This window comes from Phoenix dactylifera, chromosome 17, assembly GCF_009389715.1.
Source record: "Phoenix dactylifera cultivar Barhee BC4 chromosome 17, palm_55x_up_171113_PBpolish2nd_filt_p, whole genome shotgun sequence".
In the NCBI taxonomy this organism is placed as follows: Eukaryota; Viridiplantae; Streptophyta; class Magnoliopsida; order Arecales; family Arecaceae; genus Phoenix; species Phoenix dactylifera.
Genome location: NC_052408.1, coordinates 10,113,630 through 10,131,316, shown reverse-complemented (window position 1 = coordinate 10,131,316; position 17,687 = coordinate 10,113,630). Strand labels below are relative to the sequence as shown.

General features: G+C 40.5%; 2 protein-coding genes across 3 annotated transcripts; one reads left to right on the top strand and one right to left on the bottom strand.

Annotated features, from left to right (window-relative positions):
• The first annotated feature begins 282 nt into the window (after positions 1 to 282).
• On the top strand, positions 283 to 12,729 carry LOC103711873 (bifunctional TH2 protein, mitochondrial-like). 2 transcript variants are annotated; one of them, XR_604856.4, is made up of 7 exons: positions 284 to 876; positions 1,172 to 1,280; positions 4,712 to 5,002; positions 5,137 to 5,548; positions 5,695 to 5,964; positions 11,684 to 12,299; positions 12,387 to 12,729. XR_604856.4 is itself a non-coding variant. In XM_008798185.4 (6 exons), exons 1-6 carry the CDS (start codon positions 431 to 433, stop codon positions 12,097 to 12,099), a joined length of 1,944 nt encoding a protein of 647 aa, XP_008796407.1. In that variant the 5' UTR covers positions 283 to 430; the 3' UTR covers positions 12,100 to 12,378. The 2 variants fall into 2 exon arrangements, 1 of the variants encoding a protein (XP_008796407.1); XM_008798185.4 differs by lacking the exon at positions 12,387 to 12,729 and having other exon boundaries at positions 283 to 876; positions 11,684 to 12,378.
• A 755-nt stretch (positions 12,730 to 13,484) lies between these two features.
• LOC103711874 (GDSL esterase/lipase At5g33370-like) lies at positions 13,485 to 16,466 on the bottom strand. The gene is made up of 5 exons (XM_008798186.4): positions 16,133 to 16,466; positions 15,734 to 15,861; positions 15,418 to 15,660; positions 14,263 to 14,515; positions 13,485 to 14,050 (listed from the first exon to the last, which is right to left on the bottom strand). Exons 1-5 carry the CDS (start codon positions 16,389 to 16,391, stop codon positions 13,818 to 13,820), a joined length of 1,116 nt encoding a protein of 371 aa, XP_008796408.2. The 5' UTR covers positions 16,392 to 16,466; the 3' UTR covers positions 13,485 to 13,817.
• Between the last annotated feature and the right edge of the window lie 1,221 nt (positions 16,467 to 17,687).

Here is a 17,687-nt window from a genome sequence, read left to right as displayed (position 1 = left end):
GGTGAAGCACTAGAGTTTTGGTAACACAGTCCACTACCATTTCCCTGCCTCGCCTCGCATCAGTATGGAGCCTCGCGTACGTGCTTAAGTCGAACGCTCCCTCCAGATCATCAGACAGATGGACGGCGAAGATCGGCTAGCAAGATCCAAGTTAGAGGTAGATTTTTCGACTCCGCGAGATATTATACCGTAGATTCGCCGCAAGCGCCCCAACGTCCAACCGCCGACCCGGTCCGATTCCGACCCGCTCTAGCCCCCTCACGAGAAGACCGTGGAAAAGCGCGCCGGCCGCCGGCTCCCCCTTTCTCTCCGCCCACCCCCACCCCCCCTTCCCCTTGCGCCTATAAATACCCGTCGTCTCCGCACGCCTCTCCCGCAAACCGAGGCCGGGGACCGGACCCCTCTCGCGCATTCCCTCTTATTGCCGTTGATGCGATTCCTCTCCCCTCTTCTCCCCCTCCGCCGAAACCCAAACCCTAGCCCTAGGTTCTTCTCGCTCTCCCCTCCCATATCCCTCGCCTCCGCCTGCCCCCGATTCGGTTTCTTGAATCGAGATCGCCCCCGGCGCCGCCTTCCAAAGGGGTTCCGATCGATCGCCGCGGCGAATCAGCGGGCGTCGCCTCCAAGATTGGTGCCGGAGAGGGCGGCCGCCACGAGTTCTTGGCCTTCTTCAGCCGGACGAGCCATGGCAGTGGTGGCGACGGCGGTTGAAGAAGGCTCCGCGGCGAAGCGGTTCTGGATCAGGTCCCGGAAGGAGGCGGTGTTCGCGGAGTACACCCCGTTCGTGGTGTGCCTGGCGGCGGGGAGACTGGAGATGGAGGCCTTCCGCGACTACATTGCTCAGGACGTGCACTTCCTCAATACTTTTGCCCAAGCGTGAGTTACGCCGTTCTTTGAATCTTTTGGCTATTTCTTGCTAGTATCGTGGCTAGGGTTTACAATCCGGACCTTTGGCGCCTTCTGTCTGTGCCTTTTCTTGGATCTTGGAGCGCGTTGGAAACTATCTTAGGATTTATCCAGTTTATTGAGTATCTCGAGTGTCCGGTCATAGATCGCTGGATTCTGCTCATTTTGCTGTTGTTCATGATGAAAATTTCATAAAGTTATTATTGTCCCTTTTTTTTTGAGTGGTGATAAAAGGTTTCTTTCTGGTTTTTCCTGGCTATTTTAGGTATGAGATGGCGGAAGAGTGTGCTGATGATGATGATGCGAAGGCTGCAATAACTGATCTGAGGAAAGCTGTTTTGGAGGAACTGAAAATGCATAGTTCATTTGTCCAAGTAAGATTTGGAACATTCTTGCCTTTGGATTTATCTTATCACGTGAACTTTTTCTTGCATGGCAACTGATCAGTCTTTTCTTTTTTAATTTCTCGCCTCAAAATGTTTTGACTGCGCATCTTATCATCAGAACAACCAATTCTTGAATAATTGAAAAGTAAATATATAATTCTGAAGTGAACTATTGCTTATCATCGTCTCTGCAAGAAGTTATGTCATATATGCCAAATTGAATATGCAAAGAATAGGAATCCTTCTCTTCTTCTGAGTATCTAAGATCATATTTTTATCTTGAAATCTTTGATCATACTTAAATGAGAATTACAATAGTCTTTGCTGGTTTGATGCCTAGTCCCGGCCTGAACTAGGATCCACTAAATGGAAAAGATATAGAGGTTAAATGGAAAGAATATAGAGATTGCCTGCTACAAAGTTAATTAAGAGTTTTTATCTTAATGTAGGAGACAAAAATAGGCCCTTGTACAAATCTGCATTGTAGTTCACTGTCTTCCTGAAATACAATCTTAGCACTTGAATTTTTGAGTCAATGAATCTTTCTTTCTTTTTTCTTTTCTGTTGTTGTTTCCTTAAATGAAATATGTGATGATATTGGATGGCCCCAAGCAAGATAATTACAGGATTGAGAGATCCAAGGAAATCAAAGAAGCATTATCTTAATTATTAATGAGAATTTGATGCAAAGTAATTAAATAAGATGGCCTTTGTGATTTTCTAGAGGACTGATGATTTTGATTGTAGATGTTTATGGTCTTAGTGATCCTTTCGGCCGATGGATGTATGAAATTGCCCAAAGATATATGAAACTTTTCAAATGATGTTATGCACCAGCCCGTGTTCTTGTTTTCAAACTCAGATGTTGTTTTCAGATCAGTAGTTATACGTGGAGTTAATAAGTAAAAGTGAGCGTATTGCTGGATTGCTCCTCTCTGCATTCCTTGCTTTTCTTCTTTGAGATGAAGTCTTAAAGTGATACTTGGGTTTATGCAGATTATCACTAAGCATTTGAATTATATGAAGTGCTGATTGTGGCGAATTAGTTAATGGTATTTGATTGATTATAGCAAAAGAATGATTTAGTGCCAGCATTTCTTAGAGGCTCCTTTTTCTGATATTTGATTGATTATATAACCAAAGAATGATTTATTGCTTGTATTTCTTAGAGACTCTTTCTCTGTGCTTACCACTTTTCAAATATATTGTTGATGAACGCTGATCTTAAGAACTATTACTGTAAGAAGTAATTTCCCCTATGTTGTTGGCCAAGAGCCTGAAAAAATAAATAGGCGGCTAGCAACTCTAGGTCATGCAATAGGACGACATTATGTGATTTTGCTTGCCCTCTGGTGCTGGACCTGTTTATATTAGCTCTGTTCTGTTTATTTAGTTTCTCTTCACTGTTAACGAATTTGAAGTTACCACTCCCCTTGTTGGGGACAAAGGAAGAAGAAGAAAAGAAAGAAGATAGGTACTGGAATAATTTGGAAATTTGACAGAAACCAACAGCCAATATGTGGACTCTGGTGATGGGGGCCAAGGAACCGAAGGAAGTAGTGTTCGTTGTTTGTGGTTGGCATAGGAGAAACAATTAATATTCACTGGGCTCTTACCTTTCAGTGATATGCTTTTGAGGAAAATAACATGTTGGTCAATGATGCATTCTGGTCTCTTAATGAGGTTGTGATATGGTAAGCCATGATACTGAAGAATGATCTCAAACTAATATTGTGTATTTTACAATGGTGAAATATTGTGAGGTGGGATGAGTTGGTTACTAGGCTTTGAAAGATGTTATTAACTATATGGTGGTGTGATAGAATGTTACAACTTATGAGGTAGAATTTCTTAAGTTTGGAAATGAATGCATAGGATTTTATGTTTATGAAAGCATATGGATTTCTCTCTTTTTTCATTTTTTTCTCCATATTGGGGTGTGTGTGTGTTGGGGGGGGGGTATGCAGGTCATGTAGGGTTAGGGTTTTATTTCTCGGTGTTGTATTATCTAGTAATCTAACTGATGATCTTAGATACTGAATATTAAACTAGACAATGAAAATAACTCAATGCACCCTTATATGACTGCACCATTGATGATTGATATATCCATTTTCATTTAGGTTGTGAGTTCTGTATTTGGCTAGGGCCAAAAAAGACACCACAAGAAATGTAGGCTTTTGCACAAGTCAAACCTGACCCAGGATTGATCCAGCCTAACTACCTGTTTTGGGTCTGAAGCTAGTTAATTAGGTCTGGTTATATGGTAACATGTGTAATCCCAGAATAAGTAATATCTGTTCTGCCGAAGCTTTCACGTCCACTTGTATCTTTATTTAAATCATGGAATGCCGTACCGGCCGGTACGGGCCGGTACGTACCGGTCCGGCCGTGGACCGGTACTGGAACGGATAAAAAACCGGTATTTCCCGGTTTTTTATCCGAACCGGCCGGTACGGGTGCGTACCGGCCGGTTCGGAGCCCGTACCGGCCGGTTCGGAGCCCGTACCGGCCGGTTCGGAGCCCGTACCGGCCGGTTCGGAGCCCGTACCGGCCGGTTCGGAGCCCGTACCGGCCGGTTCGGAGCCCGTACCGGCCGGTACCGGCCTCGTACCGGTGCGAACCGGCCGGTTCGCACCGGTACGATTTTTTTTTTTTTTTTAGAACCACAGCGCCGCTCGCTGTGGTTTTTGAAACCACCGCGTACCGGCCGGTACGGGACCGGTACCAGCCGGTACGTACCGGACCGGACCGGTACCGTACCGGTCCGGCCGGCCACCGGTACGCCGACCGGTACCGGTACGGCGAACCTTGATTTAAATGGTAAAAACATTCTGTACAGACTCTATCTACTATTACTGATTATTAGATTCAAAATGTGGAATTTATCTACGGCAATCATTATATTTTTTTTCCAAATAAAAGTGATACAGTCTGACATGAAGAAGACGTGTTAATTGCTCCATCATTTTTTTGTTCCTTTTAACTTTTGGAAGTATAACAGAGTTGAAATGGTTTTCTAGCATGTGTTCTTATAAACCATTTGGAATTTACTCTTGTAGATTTTTATTTTTTCTAAAGTTTGTTGCATGCAATCGAAGGAATAGGCAGAAAAACTCCAGACTGCTGAGTTGGTGCACATGCTGGTGGTGTGCCCTTGCAATATTCTTATTTTCTTTTATACCATATTACCATCTATCCATCCATGTATGCATGAAAAAGTAACACCTAAGATATGCTTGTAGCTAGACACTTTGATTTTCCTTTGCCTATTTTGACCCCAATTGACTGCAAAGGGCTGTGCTATCTGATTATTTTAGCCTATTTTGTTTCTTGTCACTCTCTCTACTTGCATTACACATACTTTTCTGGTTTGTTTAATCTTTCTGCAAAGTTTTCTGAAGGAATCATTTATGCAGGAATGGGGAATAGACCCCACTAAAGAAATCATTCCTTTCCCTGCAACAGTAAAGTACACCGACTTCCTGCTTGCTACAGCTGCAGGAAAAGTTGAAGGAGGGAAAGATCCTGGGAAAATTGTCACTCCTTTTGAGAAGACAAAAATTGCTGCTTATACTGTAGGTGCCATGGCTCCTTGCATGAGGCTTTATGCATTCTTGGGAAAAGAGCTCCAGACGTGTCTGCAACTTGACGAAAATTGTCATCCCTACAAAAAGTGGATTGATAATTATTCCTCTGAAAGTTTTGAGGTATAGTTATATATCAAGAGCTGTCCTCTGTTGTTTCTTCCCGATTAAGATGAGACCACTAAAAGTTATTGTGGCATGTATAAGTTGTATCGATCTGTTTTGTTTGATTCCTTTTTCCTTCTTATGGAGCACAGACAGCTGCTGTGCAAATAGAAGAATTGCTTGACAAATTGAGTGTTTCATTGACTGGGGAGGAGCTTGAAGACATAGAAAAGCTTTACCGCCAAGCTATGAAACTTGAAATTGAATTTTTTCTTGCTCAGCCAATTGTCCGACCAGCTGTAGTTCCTTTGACAAGACTGCATGATCCGGCAAATTGCCTTGTCATTTTTTCTGATTTTGACTTGACATGCAGTGTAGTTGATTCCTCTGCCATTTTAGCAGAGATTGCAATATTAAGTGCACCAAAGACTGATAAGACTGGGACTGATAATTTAGATGCTCGAAGGTCTTCTTCAGAAATGAGAAACTCATGGGATGCTCTTTCTAAACAGTATACAGAAGAGTATGAGCAGTGCATAGAAAGCTTACTTCCATTAGAAGAAGGTAATTCTTTTCTATATTGTTACTTCACGTGGCATATTTTTTGAAATATGAGTGGTTACAGCACAAAAGATATTTAGCGGAGATAATCTGTTAAATTGTGTTGATTTTTACCCTTTTTTATTTGCACATTGCTTGTCTGTTTCCAGCTAAAACATTTGATTATGAAGGCCTTTGCAAAAGTTTGGGCCAGCTCTCTGAGTTTGAGAAACGAGCAAATTCCAGGGTTATTGAGTCTGGGGTGCTAAAGGGAATGAATCTAGATGACATAAAAAGAGCTGGGGAACGTTTGATCCTCCAAGATGGTTGTATAGATTTTTTTCAGAAGGTTGTAAAGGAAAAGGAAAATCTAAATTTAGATCTCCATGTACTTTCATATTGTTGGTGTGCGGATCTAATAAGGTCAGCTTTTTCATCAGGTAAATCCTTACTCTACTTTCCTACTTTTCCCTTGTCCGTTGCTTTTGTATCACTATTTGTCAATATTCTGTGTTCAACTTCCCTATATTTTTTTGTAATATCCTTTTAATTCAAAAAAGGCAAATGTTTCTTTTAGTATGTTTACTTGACCAAAAAATAATGTCCATGACATAAATTTGATAGTTGTGATTTCTGTTACAATATAAGGGTGATGCTTTATACAAAACTAGGCAATCCCATTTGATATTTGGTAATTATATTACATGTATTCAAAATTGTCATTCACTCATTACTTTTTTTGATTACCCAATAGTGTTTTGGTATTTCTTCTATTGTCTATAATTTTAACTAGGCGACGCTTCTTCATGGAGTTTAATATGTTGCAAGAGTTGGTAAAGGTCAATGAGTCGCCATTCCGATTTCTATGTTTTAAACAGATAGTTGGATAGTTAGCCTGATGTAGTTGGCAAGGAAGAACCCTATATTGGATGAGAGTTCAGTAAAAAAATATTGCCATATACATGTTCTTAGGTGGGAAGAAGAAGCAGTCTTTCCTTTTCAAATGGTGCCTTTTATCTACTAATTATCTCTTGATACAAGTATACGCATCTGTATCACAACCTTACTTTTTTAGTTATACATGGTACCAAATCATTTAAGTTGAGTGATTTTGGAAGTTAATGAATGCTTCACCCCTCCAATATGTATCACATAAAATGATCTTCTTTTCTAGACATATTGTCTTCCCCAAATAATGTCATATTAAGTTTTTGCTACCTTATCCCTTTTTCTTCTCTTACCTTTTTCTTTTTTAATTCTTTCTATAATGTCGTTGAGTAATAGGCTTTTAACCATGGCAACTGGTATATTGGCACATAGGTAATATAATGTTTATATGCTTATCTTTTTTCTTGAAATTCTCACTTAATGAATCAAAACATATTACATCAATTGGTTTTGAGTTACTTACAATCAAGAAATGTAGGAAATGACTTGCATTACCCCCATATTTTGATTTAAAAGATAGATGATATGGAATGGGCTCCTTTAACATGCATATGTTAGTGGTGAAACATTTAACATCTTGTGAAATTGAACATCTCGAACTTTTAATAGGCTTTTTCGAATTGCGACACTGAACAAGTCCTACTGTTGTTACTCAGACCAATGACATGAGTGTCTAGAAATATTCGACATTGGAACCTTTAAAATCAGACACAGGACACATCTATATATTATATATTTGTGCAAATATGTATTGTTTTATGTTTAGATTAGTTAATGTGTGGATGCATGGCTCTTGTAGTTCACAAAATTGATACAACGTTTGCTAATTAATGCGAGGCGTAATAACTTTAATGTAGAATTGCCAAAGTAGATATGTAATGATGATAATATTATGTCTTAATGGTATGAAGTTGTCAAGGAGCGTCATGAAGTGTTTCAAATATTCAGGAGTCTGCGGTCAGAAAACCTAAAATTTAAAGTGTCCATGTGACATTAGTTCGTACATTAGCAATCTTATTTTGTTTGATTTATCCTAAAATAACAACTTTGCTTGAAACTCATTAGTTTCCTTAAGAAACCAAGTTTTTTCCCCGATAACTAGAACATATTCGAAAATAAACAAATGATAAACCATGTTTCTTCTAAACTGATTTTGGTAGTTCTCGAACAAAATGTTCTCGTGTTAAAAGATTTATGTTCTATGAGGCACAGGTTTATGTCCCACTGGAACAGGTTGGTACCAAACTATTCTGAGAGAAAATTGTTAACCTAGGATACTTATGGAACACCGGTTCTCTTGAGCTGGAATGTTCTAGTCCGTCTTGAGGATCAGGACACACCAGGAATATTCATTATTTTGGCATGTATTGATCCTTAACATCACGTTTTGGTAGTCAACCATCCTAGAAGCAAACCAAGACATGGCCCATTAACGAGATTTAAACCCTTCTCTAGGAAGACTTGGCTTAAGAGATTGAAAAAGGATATATAATGAATAACAAAGATAAGAGAGCCTTGTTTGCATAGAGAAAGATGAAACATATATTTTCCTTTCAAATTCTTGGACATAAGCCTTGCTCTCCAGTTTTTGTAAATCCAAGCCAAATCAATGACTTATGCTGCACTCTTTGGTCATTTGACAAGGAATAAGATTGGGACCCTAGAGTTTGTACATTTGATTCTATGTAGGTAGGATGGCTAAGTGCTCGCAATAGACTTGATGCAGGAGTAACATAATCTTTATATATATATATATGTTTGAAGTGTAAAAGTGATATTGATATTATGTTCGTAGATATATAATACTCATACTTGTAAAGCTTGAATCTTTGTGCAAAAGAACAAGATTTATTATTCACTAAAACGCCACGCATGCTAGCCATATGTAGCTTGGTTGGGTATGCCATCACTACCTAGGGCTTGTTTGCATAATCCAGCGGTTGAGCTGAATTTCCTGCTGGATTTGTGGGTTCGGAAGCTTATTTGAGTTTGGCCCATGTCAACTCAGCACCATCTTAGCCCGAATCCTGTGAGAGGAACGAAAAGACCTCCATGGGTCTTTTTTCCCTCCTGTAGACCAACAGGCCCACCACAAGCTAGGACTTAGGCGGGCCCTTCAGACATTGCATGCTGGGTGGGTTAACAGGCCATATTCCTGCAGGATATTCCTTCAGGAATATACAATAGGCCCTTGGTGAGATTATTGTAATCTGATTTCCCTCATCAATGGTGTGAAAGAGTCCATAAACAACTTTAATCAGATGATTTTGAAGTCACCCATATAAGACCACTTATTGGAAAAATGCATGATGAATTCAGCTGCTAGCCTTAGTCTTGACCTTGCTAGACCATCCCTTTGTGTCACTTTTAAGCTTGGTGAGGCTCCAAAAACATTCATGTATGACTTGTTTGCATGCTAGTTCTACCTAGGGCATAGCTATTCTCTGGCATGGCTTACCATAATCCGAGTCCATGCAGGAAACTTCATATCCAGGAGATATCATGACATTGGAGAGTTTTTCACAGCCACTAATTAACCAACCTTTTGATTTTGTTGCCATAGATTTATGTACTGCTGGAAACAGCGTCATTTTAATGATAGGTGGAAAATTGATTTCATTGAAAGCAGAACTCTTAACAGATGATCCTCTTATCTTCATGCTTTCTATCGAAGAGAAATGAAAACCATATCATTGATTCATGTCTTGATCGTCGAATTATTAATCGACCATAACAGAATTGACCTTGAATTCAAGGTTTGGTAGGAAACGCCATGAAGCTTGTCTCTAGCCTAGGTAAGGTCGAAGTTATCAAAATGCTTGGGAAGATGGTAGTGTATGCAAGCTCGTGAAAGTTATAGGATGTGTGGATGTGAAAATGGATGGGATGTTTTCTTCTCAGCATGACTTGCGGAAGGTGGCTTTGGCCTGCTTTTAGGCTATGCAAAGCAATCAACCCTTGTGCCTTGGAGGACTGCAAACATCTGTTCCGTTGCAATAGTCTGTGAAGGAGCAAAATATTGGCTTGGGAAGTTCGAGTCAAGGCTAACTAGGGTATTAAACTTGTTTGCCAAATGTTGCAATGGGTTGGCAATCTTTAGTATCAGTGTTTGGAACTGGTGAACTGGATTGAATCGCTGAGGGATGAGGCAGCCCAGTCACTGGGTCTTGGTTCGATCACAGGTCAACAGTGAGTTGACCAGTCGTTCCATATTTAGTGTTCACTTTTTCCCTCCTTGGTCTGGTAAGCCATCCTATTCTTCTCTACATCTTTCTCTCCTCTCCTAATCCTATGTGCCTCACATTTTTTGAGGTCTGGTAAAAGAAGAGAAGAGGTCTAAATCTGGTTTAGAAGATTGACTGTTACCGTCTTGGCACCCACGAAGATCTAACAGGTCCCCCTATTGTCAGCATTGACAACCTCGACTCCCATCTCGTCAGATGTGGCAGCTGCAACTCCCTCGTCAGATCTGGCAACCCCGGCTCCCTCTGCATCAAATTTGGCAACCCAGGCTCCCTCCCTATCATATCCGTGGCAGCCTTTGTTGGCCACCTTGATTTCCTTCCCATTATATCCAGTGGCCTGGACTTGCTCGTCAAATCTGCTGACCCCTAAGAGATCCGACGGTTTTGGCTCCCTCGTCATATTTGGTGAACTAACTTTCCACGTCTCCCCTTGTAAGAGTTCCACAATCAGGAAGAAAGAGAGAAGATAAGTGGAAAGGAGGCAGATATGGTTGAGAGCATTTAGTTTTTCTTTCTCTTTTATCAACTTGGGTAGAATATACAAATAATCTGATCTTGATGATTAATCAGCTAATCTGCTCGAGTCAATGATTCGAAAGTGACTTGAATAGGTTTGAAGAATTTACGGGCTTGGGCATGGCCCAACCTGCTAGACCTTGCAGGTGATGGGTCGGACAGGTTGACCTTGCAGGTGATGTATCTACCTGCTGTTCAGTGCAGTTGAATTGAGGGAGGGTGTGGTGGTTGACATTAGGCAACCCGACATCCAAGGGGCTCTATGGTTATTCCAGTGATGTAAGTTGCATAAGTAGGTGCAATTTTATTATCATTTTAAGAACAAAACTCAAGCATGTGCAATTTTCTATCAAGACACAATGGTTACAATATTAAGAAATGCCCATAAGTTTTTCATTCTAATTTTCTAATAGTTTGTCCGATGAAGATTTTTGTCTTATCATGTTGCACATAGATATGCTAGCTTGTTAGGATTCTTTAGGAGCTCAGAATTCTGACTCACTTCGATTGAGGAAAAAGTACGGACCTTGTGAAGTTGGTTAGAGAGCACATAATTATGATGTAAACCACTTTCCAGGGTTTAAATTAAATATGTGCTTATTGGTACCATTTTTTTTAGCTTCCAGACCAATCATAAAGAAACCTGCATGAGGTTAGAAGGTAACTAATTCCATTTCCAACATTGTTATATCTGGTTCCATGGACAGAAACCATATCTTATCATTTACCATTCCAGACACACATTCAGTGGTGCATCGACCTGACTTCTTAGCTTTGAGGTTTTGAGGCACTGTAAACTTTTTATTTAGATCAAATCAGATGATTTAGACTCTAAATCCGGTAGGCGGGTCAGTACTGGTTAATATTCTAGAATTTTTTTTTTGCCAAAAAGTCAGTTTATTCAATATTAATTGGCTGAGCCATAAAAAATTATCTGGTCTTTGATATGCTTTGAAAGTGGCCAAGAAGGAAAAGAACTGATTTAAACAGTCTGGAATAGCACACAGATGTTCCAGGTCAACTTGTTGAATTTTCAAACAAAATTTTAGTGCCCCATTTCGTTATTCACTTATTCAGAAGTTTTTGCAAAAAAATATCAGGCTGTCGTGCATGTCTAGTATTCCTCATCTATGAAGAGGATATCCTTGTGGTCATAAGGAACAATATGTATGTCTTCCATTTATTGTTGTTGGAGGATTATGATGCATGCTTGGTCCAACTTGAATCGTTGATAACGTTGGATCATATGCAGTGCTGGGCAGGGATAGGTTTGTTTTTCGTTGTCCCCCTTCGAGCGGAAAATGTTGTCAGATTGCTGAGTGGAATGATGTTTTCGGTGATATCATGTCATCATCTCTTGAAATAAATTGTAAAGACAGGGAGATTGTTAACTATGGTTTGTTCATGATGTTTCTAGGATCTGACATGATTTTGTGCTTCGTTTGTTCAGTAGGTTGCCTAAATGATTTGAACATACACTCAAATGAGTTCAACTATCAAGAATCTATTTCAACGGGTGAAATTGTTAGGAAGATGGAATCACCCATGGACAAGGTTGAAGCATTCAAAAGTATCTTAAGCAACCTTGGAAGCAATGAGAAGCGCTTATCTGTGTACATTGGAGATTCGGTTGGTGACTTGCTTTGCCTGTTGGAAGCAGATGTTGGTATTGTGATTGGATCAAGCACTAGCTTAAGGAGAATCGGGAAGCAGTTTGGTGTTTCTTTCATTCCACTCTTCCGTGGTTTGGTAAACAAGCAAAGACAACTTAATGAAAAAGACTCATCTATCTGGAAGGGGTTGTCTGGTGTTCTTTATACAGCATCAAGCTGGTCAGAAATACAAGCTTTTATTTTGGGGGCATAATTTTTTTTTTCGGATTGTTCCTTGATCTTGGTTCCTTGTTATCTTCAACAAGTTCAAGAATTCATGTATACGAAGATGTATGTTAGAACCGTGGCCAATTTTACAAAAGCCACAGGTCAATTGTCTTTCCATTGTTTTCCTTCAGTTTTGCCCTAAAAATGCTAGTGCCGTATGGGGCCGTGCATTCCTTTGATGTTAAGGTACCTGTGTAACCTGGCTCTCTTACTGTTTCCATCTTTTATACGCTTGATATATGATAAAAAGTTATTTTGCCCCTTCTGTTGCAGGCATTTGTGGCATTCTGGGAGATAAAACAGTTGATTTGGGAACTTCGGTGTATGCATGTGCTTGTCTATAATTTTTGGGTTATGAGAGAGTTATTTTTGTTTTGGAAACGATATTTGGAATTAGGGGACTTTAATTTTGAAGATGTATCAATTTTTAGGTCTGAGGATTTAAGGATATATATCAGAAATTGTATAGGAGCCTCCTCCCCTCTGGTCAGGATTTTAGAGGGTGCCCGATTTGAGTCCTTTAAGCTGTGCACTTTTATAAATGCATCGTGATTGTAACTACCTTCCTCGGAGATAATGAGACTTCAAAGGGTTGAATCATCCTTTTTGATCCATACATCTAGCGGTTCTATGCCCAATTGGAAGCTTTTATATGCCATCTGTTACAATTCTTTTGTCTGGAAGTTTCCATGGTCGTTTGAAATTGCTAGATTACCTTACCTTTTGTGTGGTTACTTTTCGTACGGGGGCATTATTACAGGTTTCAACCAACCGTAGCCCGTTTGTTTTCTACATGGTATGGGTTGGTGGTAAGCACAGGAGAAGGCATGTGACTGATTGATTGATTTGAACAACCATTACCTACCGTCCTCAGACTTGCCTGCGAGGTAAGATGTCATTTCAATGGCACCTCCGAAAGGGGAGTAAATTTAAGCATCTATGACATGTCTGACTTTGGTTTTCTAATTAGTTGAATCTCACCAAGATGGTGGTTTTAGGCAGGTATTATATTGCCGGCTGATTTACTGGACGAGAAACTCGTCCTTAGTGGTTCTACGTCAAAAGTCCTATACTTGGAATATTTGGTTTGTAAAAATGCAAATGTAATCATTTGAACAGAGCATCAGATGCCCCTCGCAGGGCCATTTCCTTGGGAAAATAATGCCCCCCATCAGAAGGATTTAGCCTTGGGCGTCCGAGGAAACGCGAGTAGCATTGTAGCTGGATAAAATCATCTTGCTCGTTCCTCTGAATGTAATTTTATTTCTGTATTCGTAATTTTCTTCATTGACATTCGTAATTCGGTTCAACCAGAATGTGACGACCATCACCGTTATTTTTGCTTCTGGGATGCTGACATCAAAGATAAAATTACGAATTCGCAATTCATAGTCTGCAATATAATATATTCCGAAAACCGAATACAAGACACTAACCGGCTAAAGTTGGAATGAATTCCACCGCAACGACTGGAGACGGGGAAATTGCAGTACACCGATCATCCCTAGTTATGTAGATGTTCAAACACTATATAGGCATTTTTCTAAATTCAATCACATACGTCATGAAATTCTAACGAACATGTGCATGACCGTGAAACTCCAACTCACATACGACAGCCCTTCTAGACGAAATGTTTATTACCCCAGACAGAGAACTGTGCTGGAAAGGCAAGAAGATGGAAGCATGCAAGCTGACCCCAGCCTAGGATCGTGCATCCATGGCCAGAATGGTGCTCAAGTTCATGGGGTTCATGTACTCGGTTGATCCAGTCATGAATTGGCTCACGATGATCCGGTTGGCTTTCTCCGTGGGATGGTATTGGTCCCAGAAGGAATAGACGTTCCTGTTCGGGCATAGACTGGACAACGAAGTGCAGAGTCCGATGCCGTTATAAGGTCCTTGTCCGCAGCATGCCACCTTTGATGTAACAAAACCTGCCCAAAACATAATGAGTACTTAAAGCCTTTTACTACGTAAAACTGCCATTTATTAATTACTAAGGTATTCCTTCCGGTCATCTAGTCATCTATGTTCCATATTATCATATCATCATATTAACTGGCTGTAAAAAAAAATGGCCTTGGTGTGGGCTATATGTGGAAGTTAAAGCATTAAAGACAAGTTTATCTCTGATTGTTATTGTTACCGTATGCTTGTGGGTTGGATATGAAGTCCATATGCATCTTGCGGGAATTCACTGCGACGAAAACATCCGAGCCGAACTGGCGGTTGAGCTGATTCAACAGCTGGATCAGCTGGGGATTGAATAGGTCGGAGGCTCGATTAAGCTCAGTGTCGCATTGGCCGTTCCTGCTCCTCAATGCAAGCTCTGCCGGGACGCAGCCAAGGGGCCCAGTCCCAGTGACCAGCACCCGACGGGCTCCCAATTCATACAGGCTCTGCACCCGTCACATTTCCAAGAATCATTTCTCCGGATCAAATTATTAATTCTTCTTTTTCTTTTTCCTTTTTTGAGCTATTTTTGCATGTCCAAATATAAAGAGCCACCAAGAGACAGATGTATACAGTCCAAACCACCAACAAAAAATTCACAAACAAATTAGGTTGGAGGGATCCTCCGCAATTCCTTGTCTCCAAGGATGGATCCAACGCCTGTTTTCATTGGTTTTCCATGGCTTGCAGGCCCCGTGATGTACCAATGCACCTGCCCAGCATAAATTCAATTAAAGGCTGGGACGCAATACCGTGTCTCGGCCTTTCATTGAATAACATGACGGGAAAGTGGTCCTTTCATGCTATGAGAAGAGGAGACATGAAGATACGTAAATCAGAAAGAAATTCGAAAGATCAAAAGTTATGCACAGATTTCAGATAGCTAAATATTAAGAAGAAAAAATAAGAATGAGAGATTAGCAATAAAAATTCATGAATAATTTGTGAATAATCTGTGCTTGATTTGTTAGAATTATTCTGCCCAAGGAAGAGTAGACTATAAATAATGTAACAACTTCTCGATGAGTCCGAGGACATGGCCGCTATGCTACTTCATGCATGAAAGCTGCTCTTAAGAGCAGATGTTCGTGTCTGTGAGAGCCAGACATGGTACTACAAATTAAGTCCCTGGCCATAAAACAATTTGAGAGGGTAATGTAGAAAGAAAGAGAAGTTAAAGAAAAACTTTAGTTTTTACTACGTATAAGCAAAGGTGGTGGTAGAGCCGTAGAAATCATCACTCAATGAAATGTAATTTGGTACAAAGATAGGGAAAGAGAGAACAAAAAAACAACAAAAAAAAAAAACTCATCTGAAATGAAAGACTAGAGCTTGATAGGAAACATACTGCAAGTATCTTCTTGTATTCGGAGATCAGATAGGTAACATAATCAGGCAAGGAGAATTCCCGAGATCTTGGGGAATAAGGCACCAAATAGTAGTTGTTAACGAAGTCGTTGCCGCCCAGGGTAATCAGAACTAGCGCTTGGTTTACAAGACGCTGCGTCCGTGCCGAACCTATGAGGGAGCTCAACCTCTGCTGGTACTGCTCAAAGTAGCTCAATTGCCTCCGTATCCTAATTATGTTCGCCTGCAAATTAAGGTTATTCAAATCAGTCATCAAATGGATTGCAATCAAACAAACCATTCAGGATTCCACTTACGAATTGGATTCCGGTATCGTTGAGTATACCGATGCCTGCTGATGCAAAGTTGGCACCCACAAGTAGCTTTTCCCCTCGGAGCTCGGGGCTCAAGTATGGCAACGTAGGTTCAGCTCCAAGATTTTCACCTGAAACATGTTGAAAAGAAGAAAATACAAGGAACTCAAGAACTCATACAATTTAAGAAAAAAAAAGCAGTAGCAGAACCGTGAGGCATAAGGTGACCAATTAATTTGCTGAAATCCTGAAAAGAACATCTACTGGTACTACGTCAGTGCTGTTTTTGAGTGGAAAGGAGGGGGTCCAGAAGAAACGCAGGAAAAGGGAGGAGGGAACTTCAAAATTATGGACACAGTGCAAGTTGGTTAGCTTCGATGCCTCGTGAAATGAACACCTAACTTATTATGTCAGGGACGTTCAGCCCATTGGAGAAACGGCCGGTTGGTCGGCCAGTCGGGTAGTCAATGCCATAAGGGGGTCGATCCGCTCGAGCTGTGGTTGCCAGGTAGTTGTTGTTCCCGTTATCAACAAGAGAATCGCCAAACACGAAGAAGGCACGAGCTGCCTCCGAGGAGACTGGAAGGGTTCCAACAACTACTAGGCCAGCAATCAGAGAGAAGAAGAGAGCAGGAGAGGCATTCATCTTCATGAAATGCATGAGCTGTGACAGGAGAGTTTGGAGTGGAGGGCTATGGACCTGAAGCCATGGAAGTTGGCTTTATATAGTGTTCATGGTGACATACCATGCACCTTCTTTTCCACCTATTTAAGGCCACGATGAATCGCTGTAGGGACCACCAAAGCAAATGAGAAGCTATTTGCTGGCCATGTAACTTAAGTTTCTGATGGAGGACTAGGGTTTCTTCTACAGCCTGCAAGTCATGGTGGTTGGTGAAGATCCATAATTCCAAAACAAGATGGAGCTTGTATCCTTCCCGTGACAGCAAGGGATGAAGCGGCATCTATCAACTGCCCTGAGTTGTGGTCCTCATAAACGCGCTTCTTCTAAATTTTAATCTCGTGAAAAAAGAGGGTCGTTGTACCATTGAATGATGCCCGAGGATCTTAATAATAACAGTATGACAACGAGGTTGATGATATTGAAATTCTAATCCGCACCGCACCCAATTATGCATCCAAGTGTCGTTGTCATCCTGAAAAAACCTAAAATGGCGGCTCTTAAGGAGCAGCTATTTATCGCAAACAAATTCTAGTGCATTATTTTTGAACATTTGCTCAACAGTAGCATGGGCGCAGCAGACCACATATCTAATTAAGCTGATAACAATCTTTCATAGACATACAGTTTCTTCTTGTTGACTACAGCATTATATATCCACAGGTTTATCCCACTTGGTATACTATGGTCTTTCTGGTTGATACATAAATTTCTAAACATATAAATCACAAGATCAAATTGCAATTGTTGGTCAATTTAACAAAATCAGTCTGCAGATGGTAAAGGGAAGCGTTTGAGATTCTCGTAGTCATTTTTTATGGAAATTTCATATGGAGCAAGAATAGAGAACCTTTGCTTTGGTTTGGAGAATCTAAGGAGCCACAAGTGCTTGTATTGGTGCTACAAATAAGATGATATTACTTTATATATATATATATAGCATATATATAGAGTGATCATAAAGATATACTAAAATTTTTTGATATTCGAAGAAGTATTATCCTTTCATTATTTTGCGTCTTTCTTCAATTTGTTGATGCTCGATGTTATGTCAGAGAAATGTTTCACTGACGTTCATCAGCTTTATTTTCACTAATGTCCACTTCTTTGGTGAGTCGAGGATGAAGAGGCTACCAACTTCTTTCTTATATTTATGAGGGTGTCGGCGAGGGATGCCTGAGCTACAAGCAAATATCCATGTGAAGCACATAAATAGGTGGGCCTCATCGTTTAAAAGGGGTAGCTAGCTGAATCCCCCTCTAGAATACCTGTGTG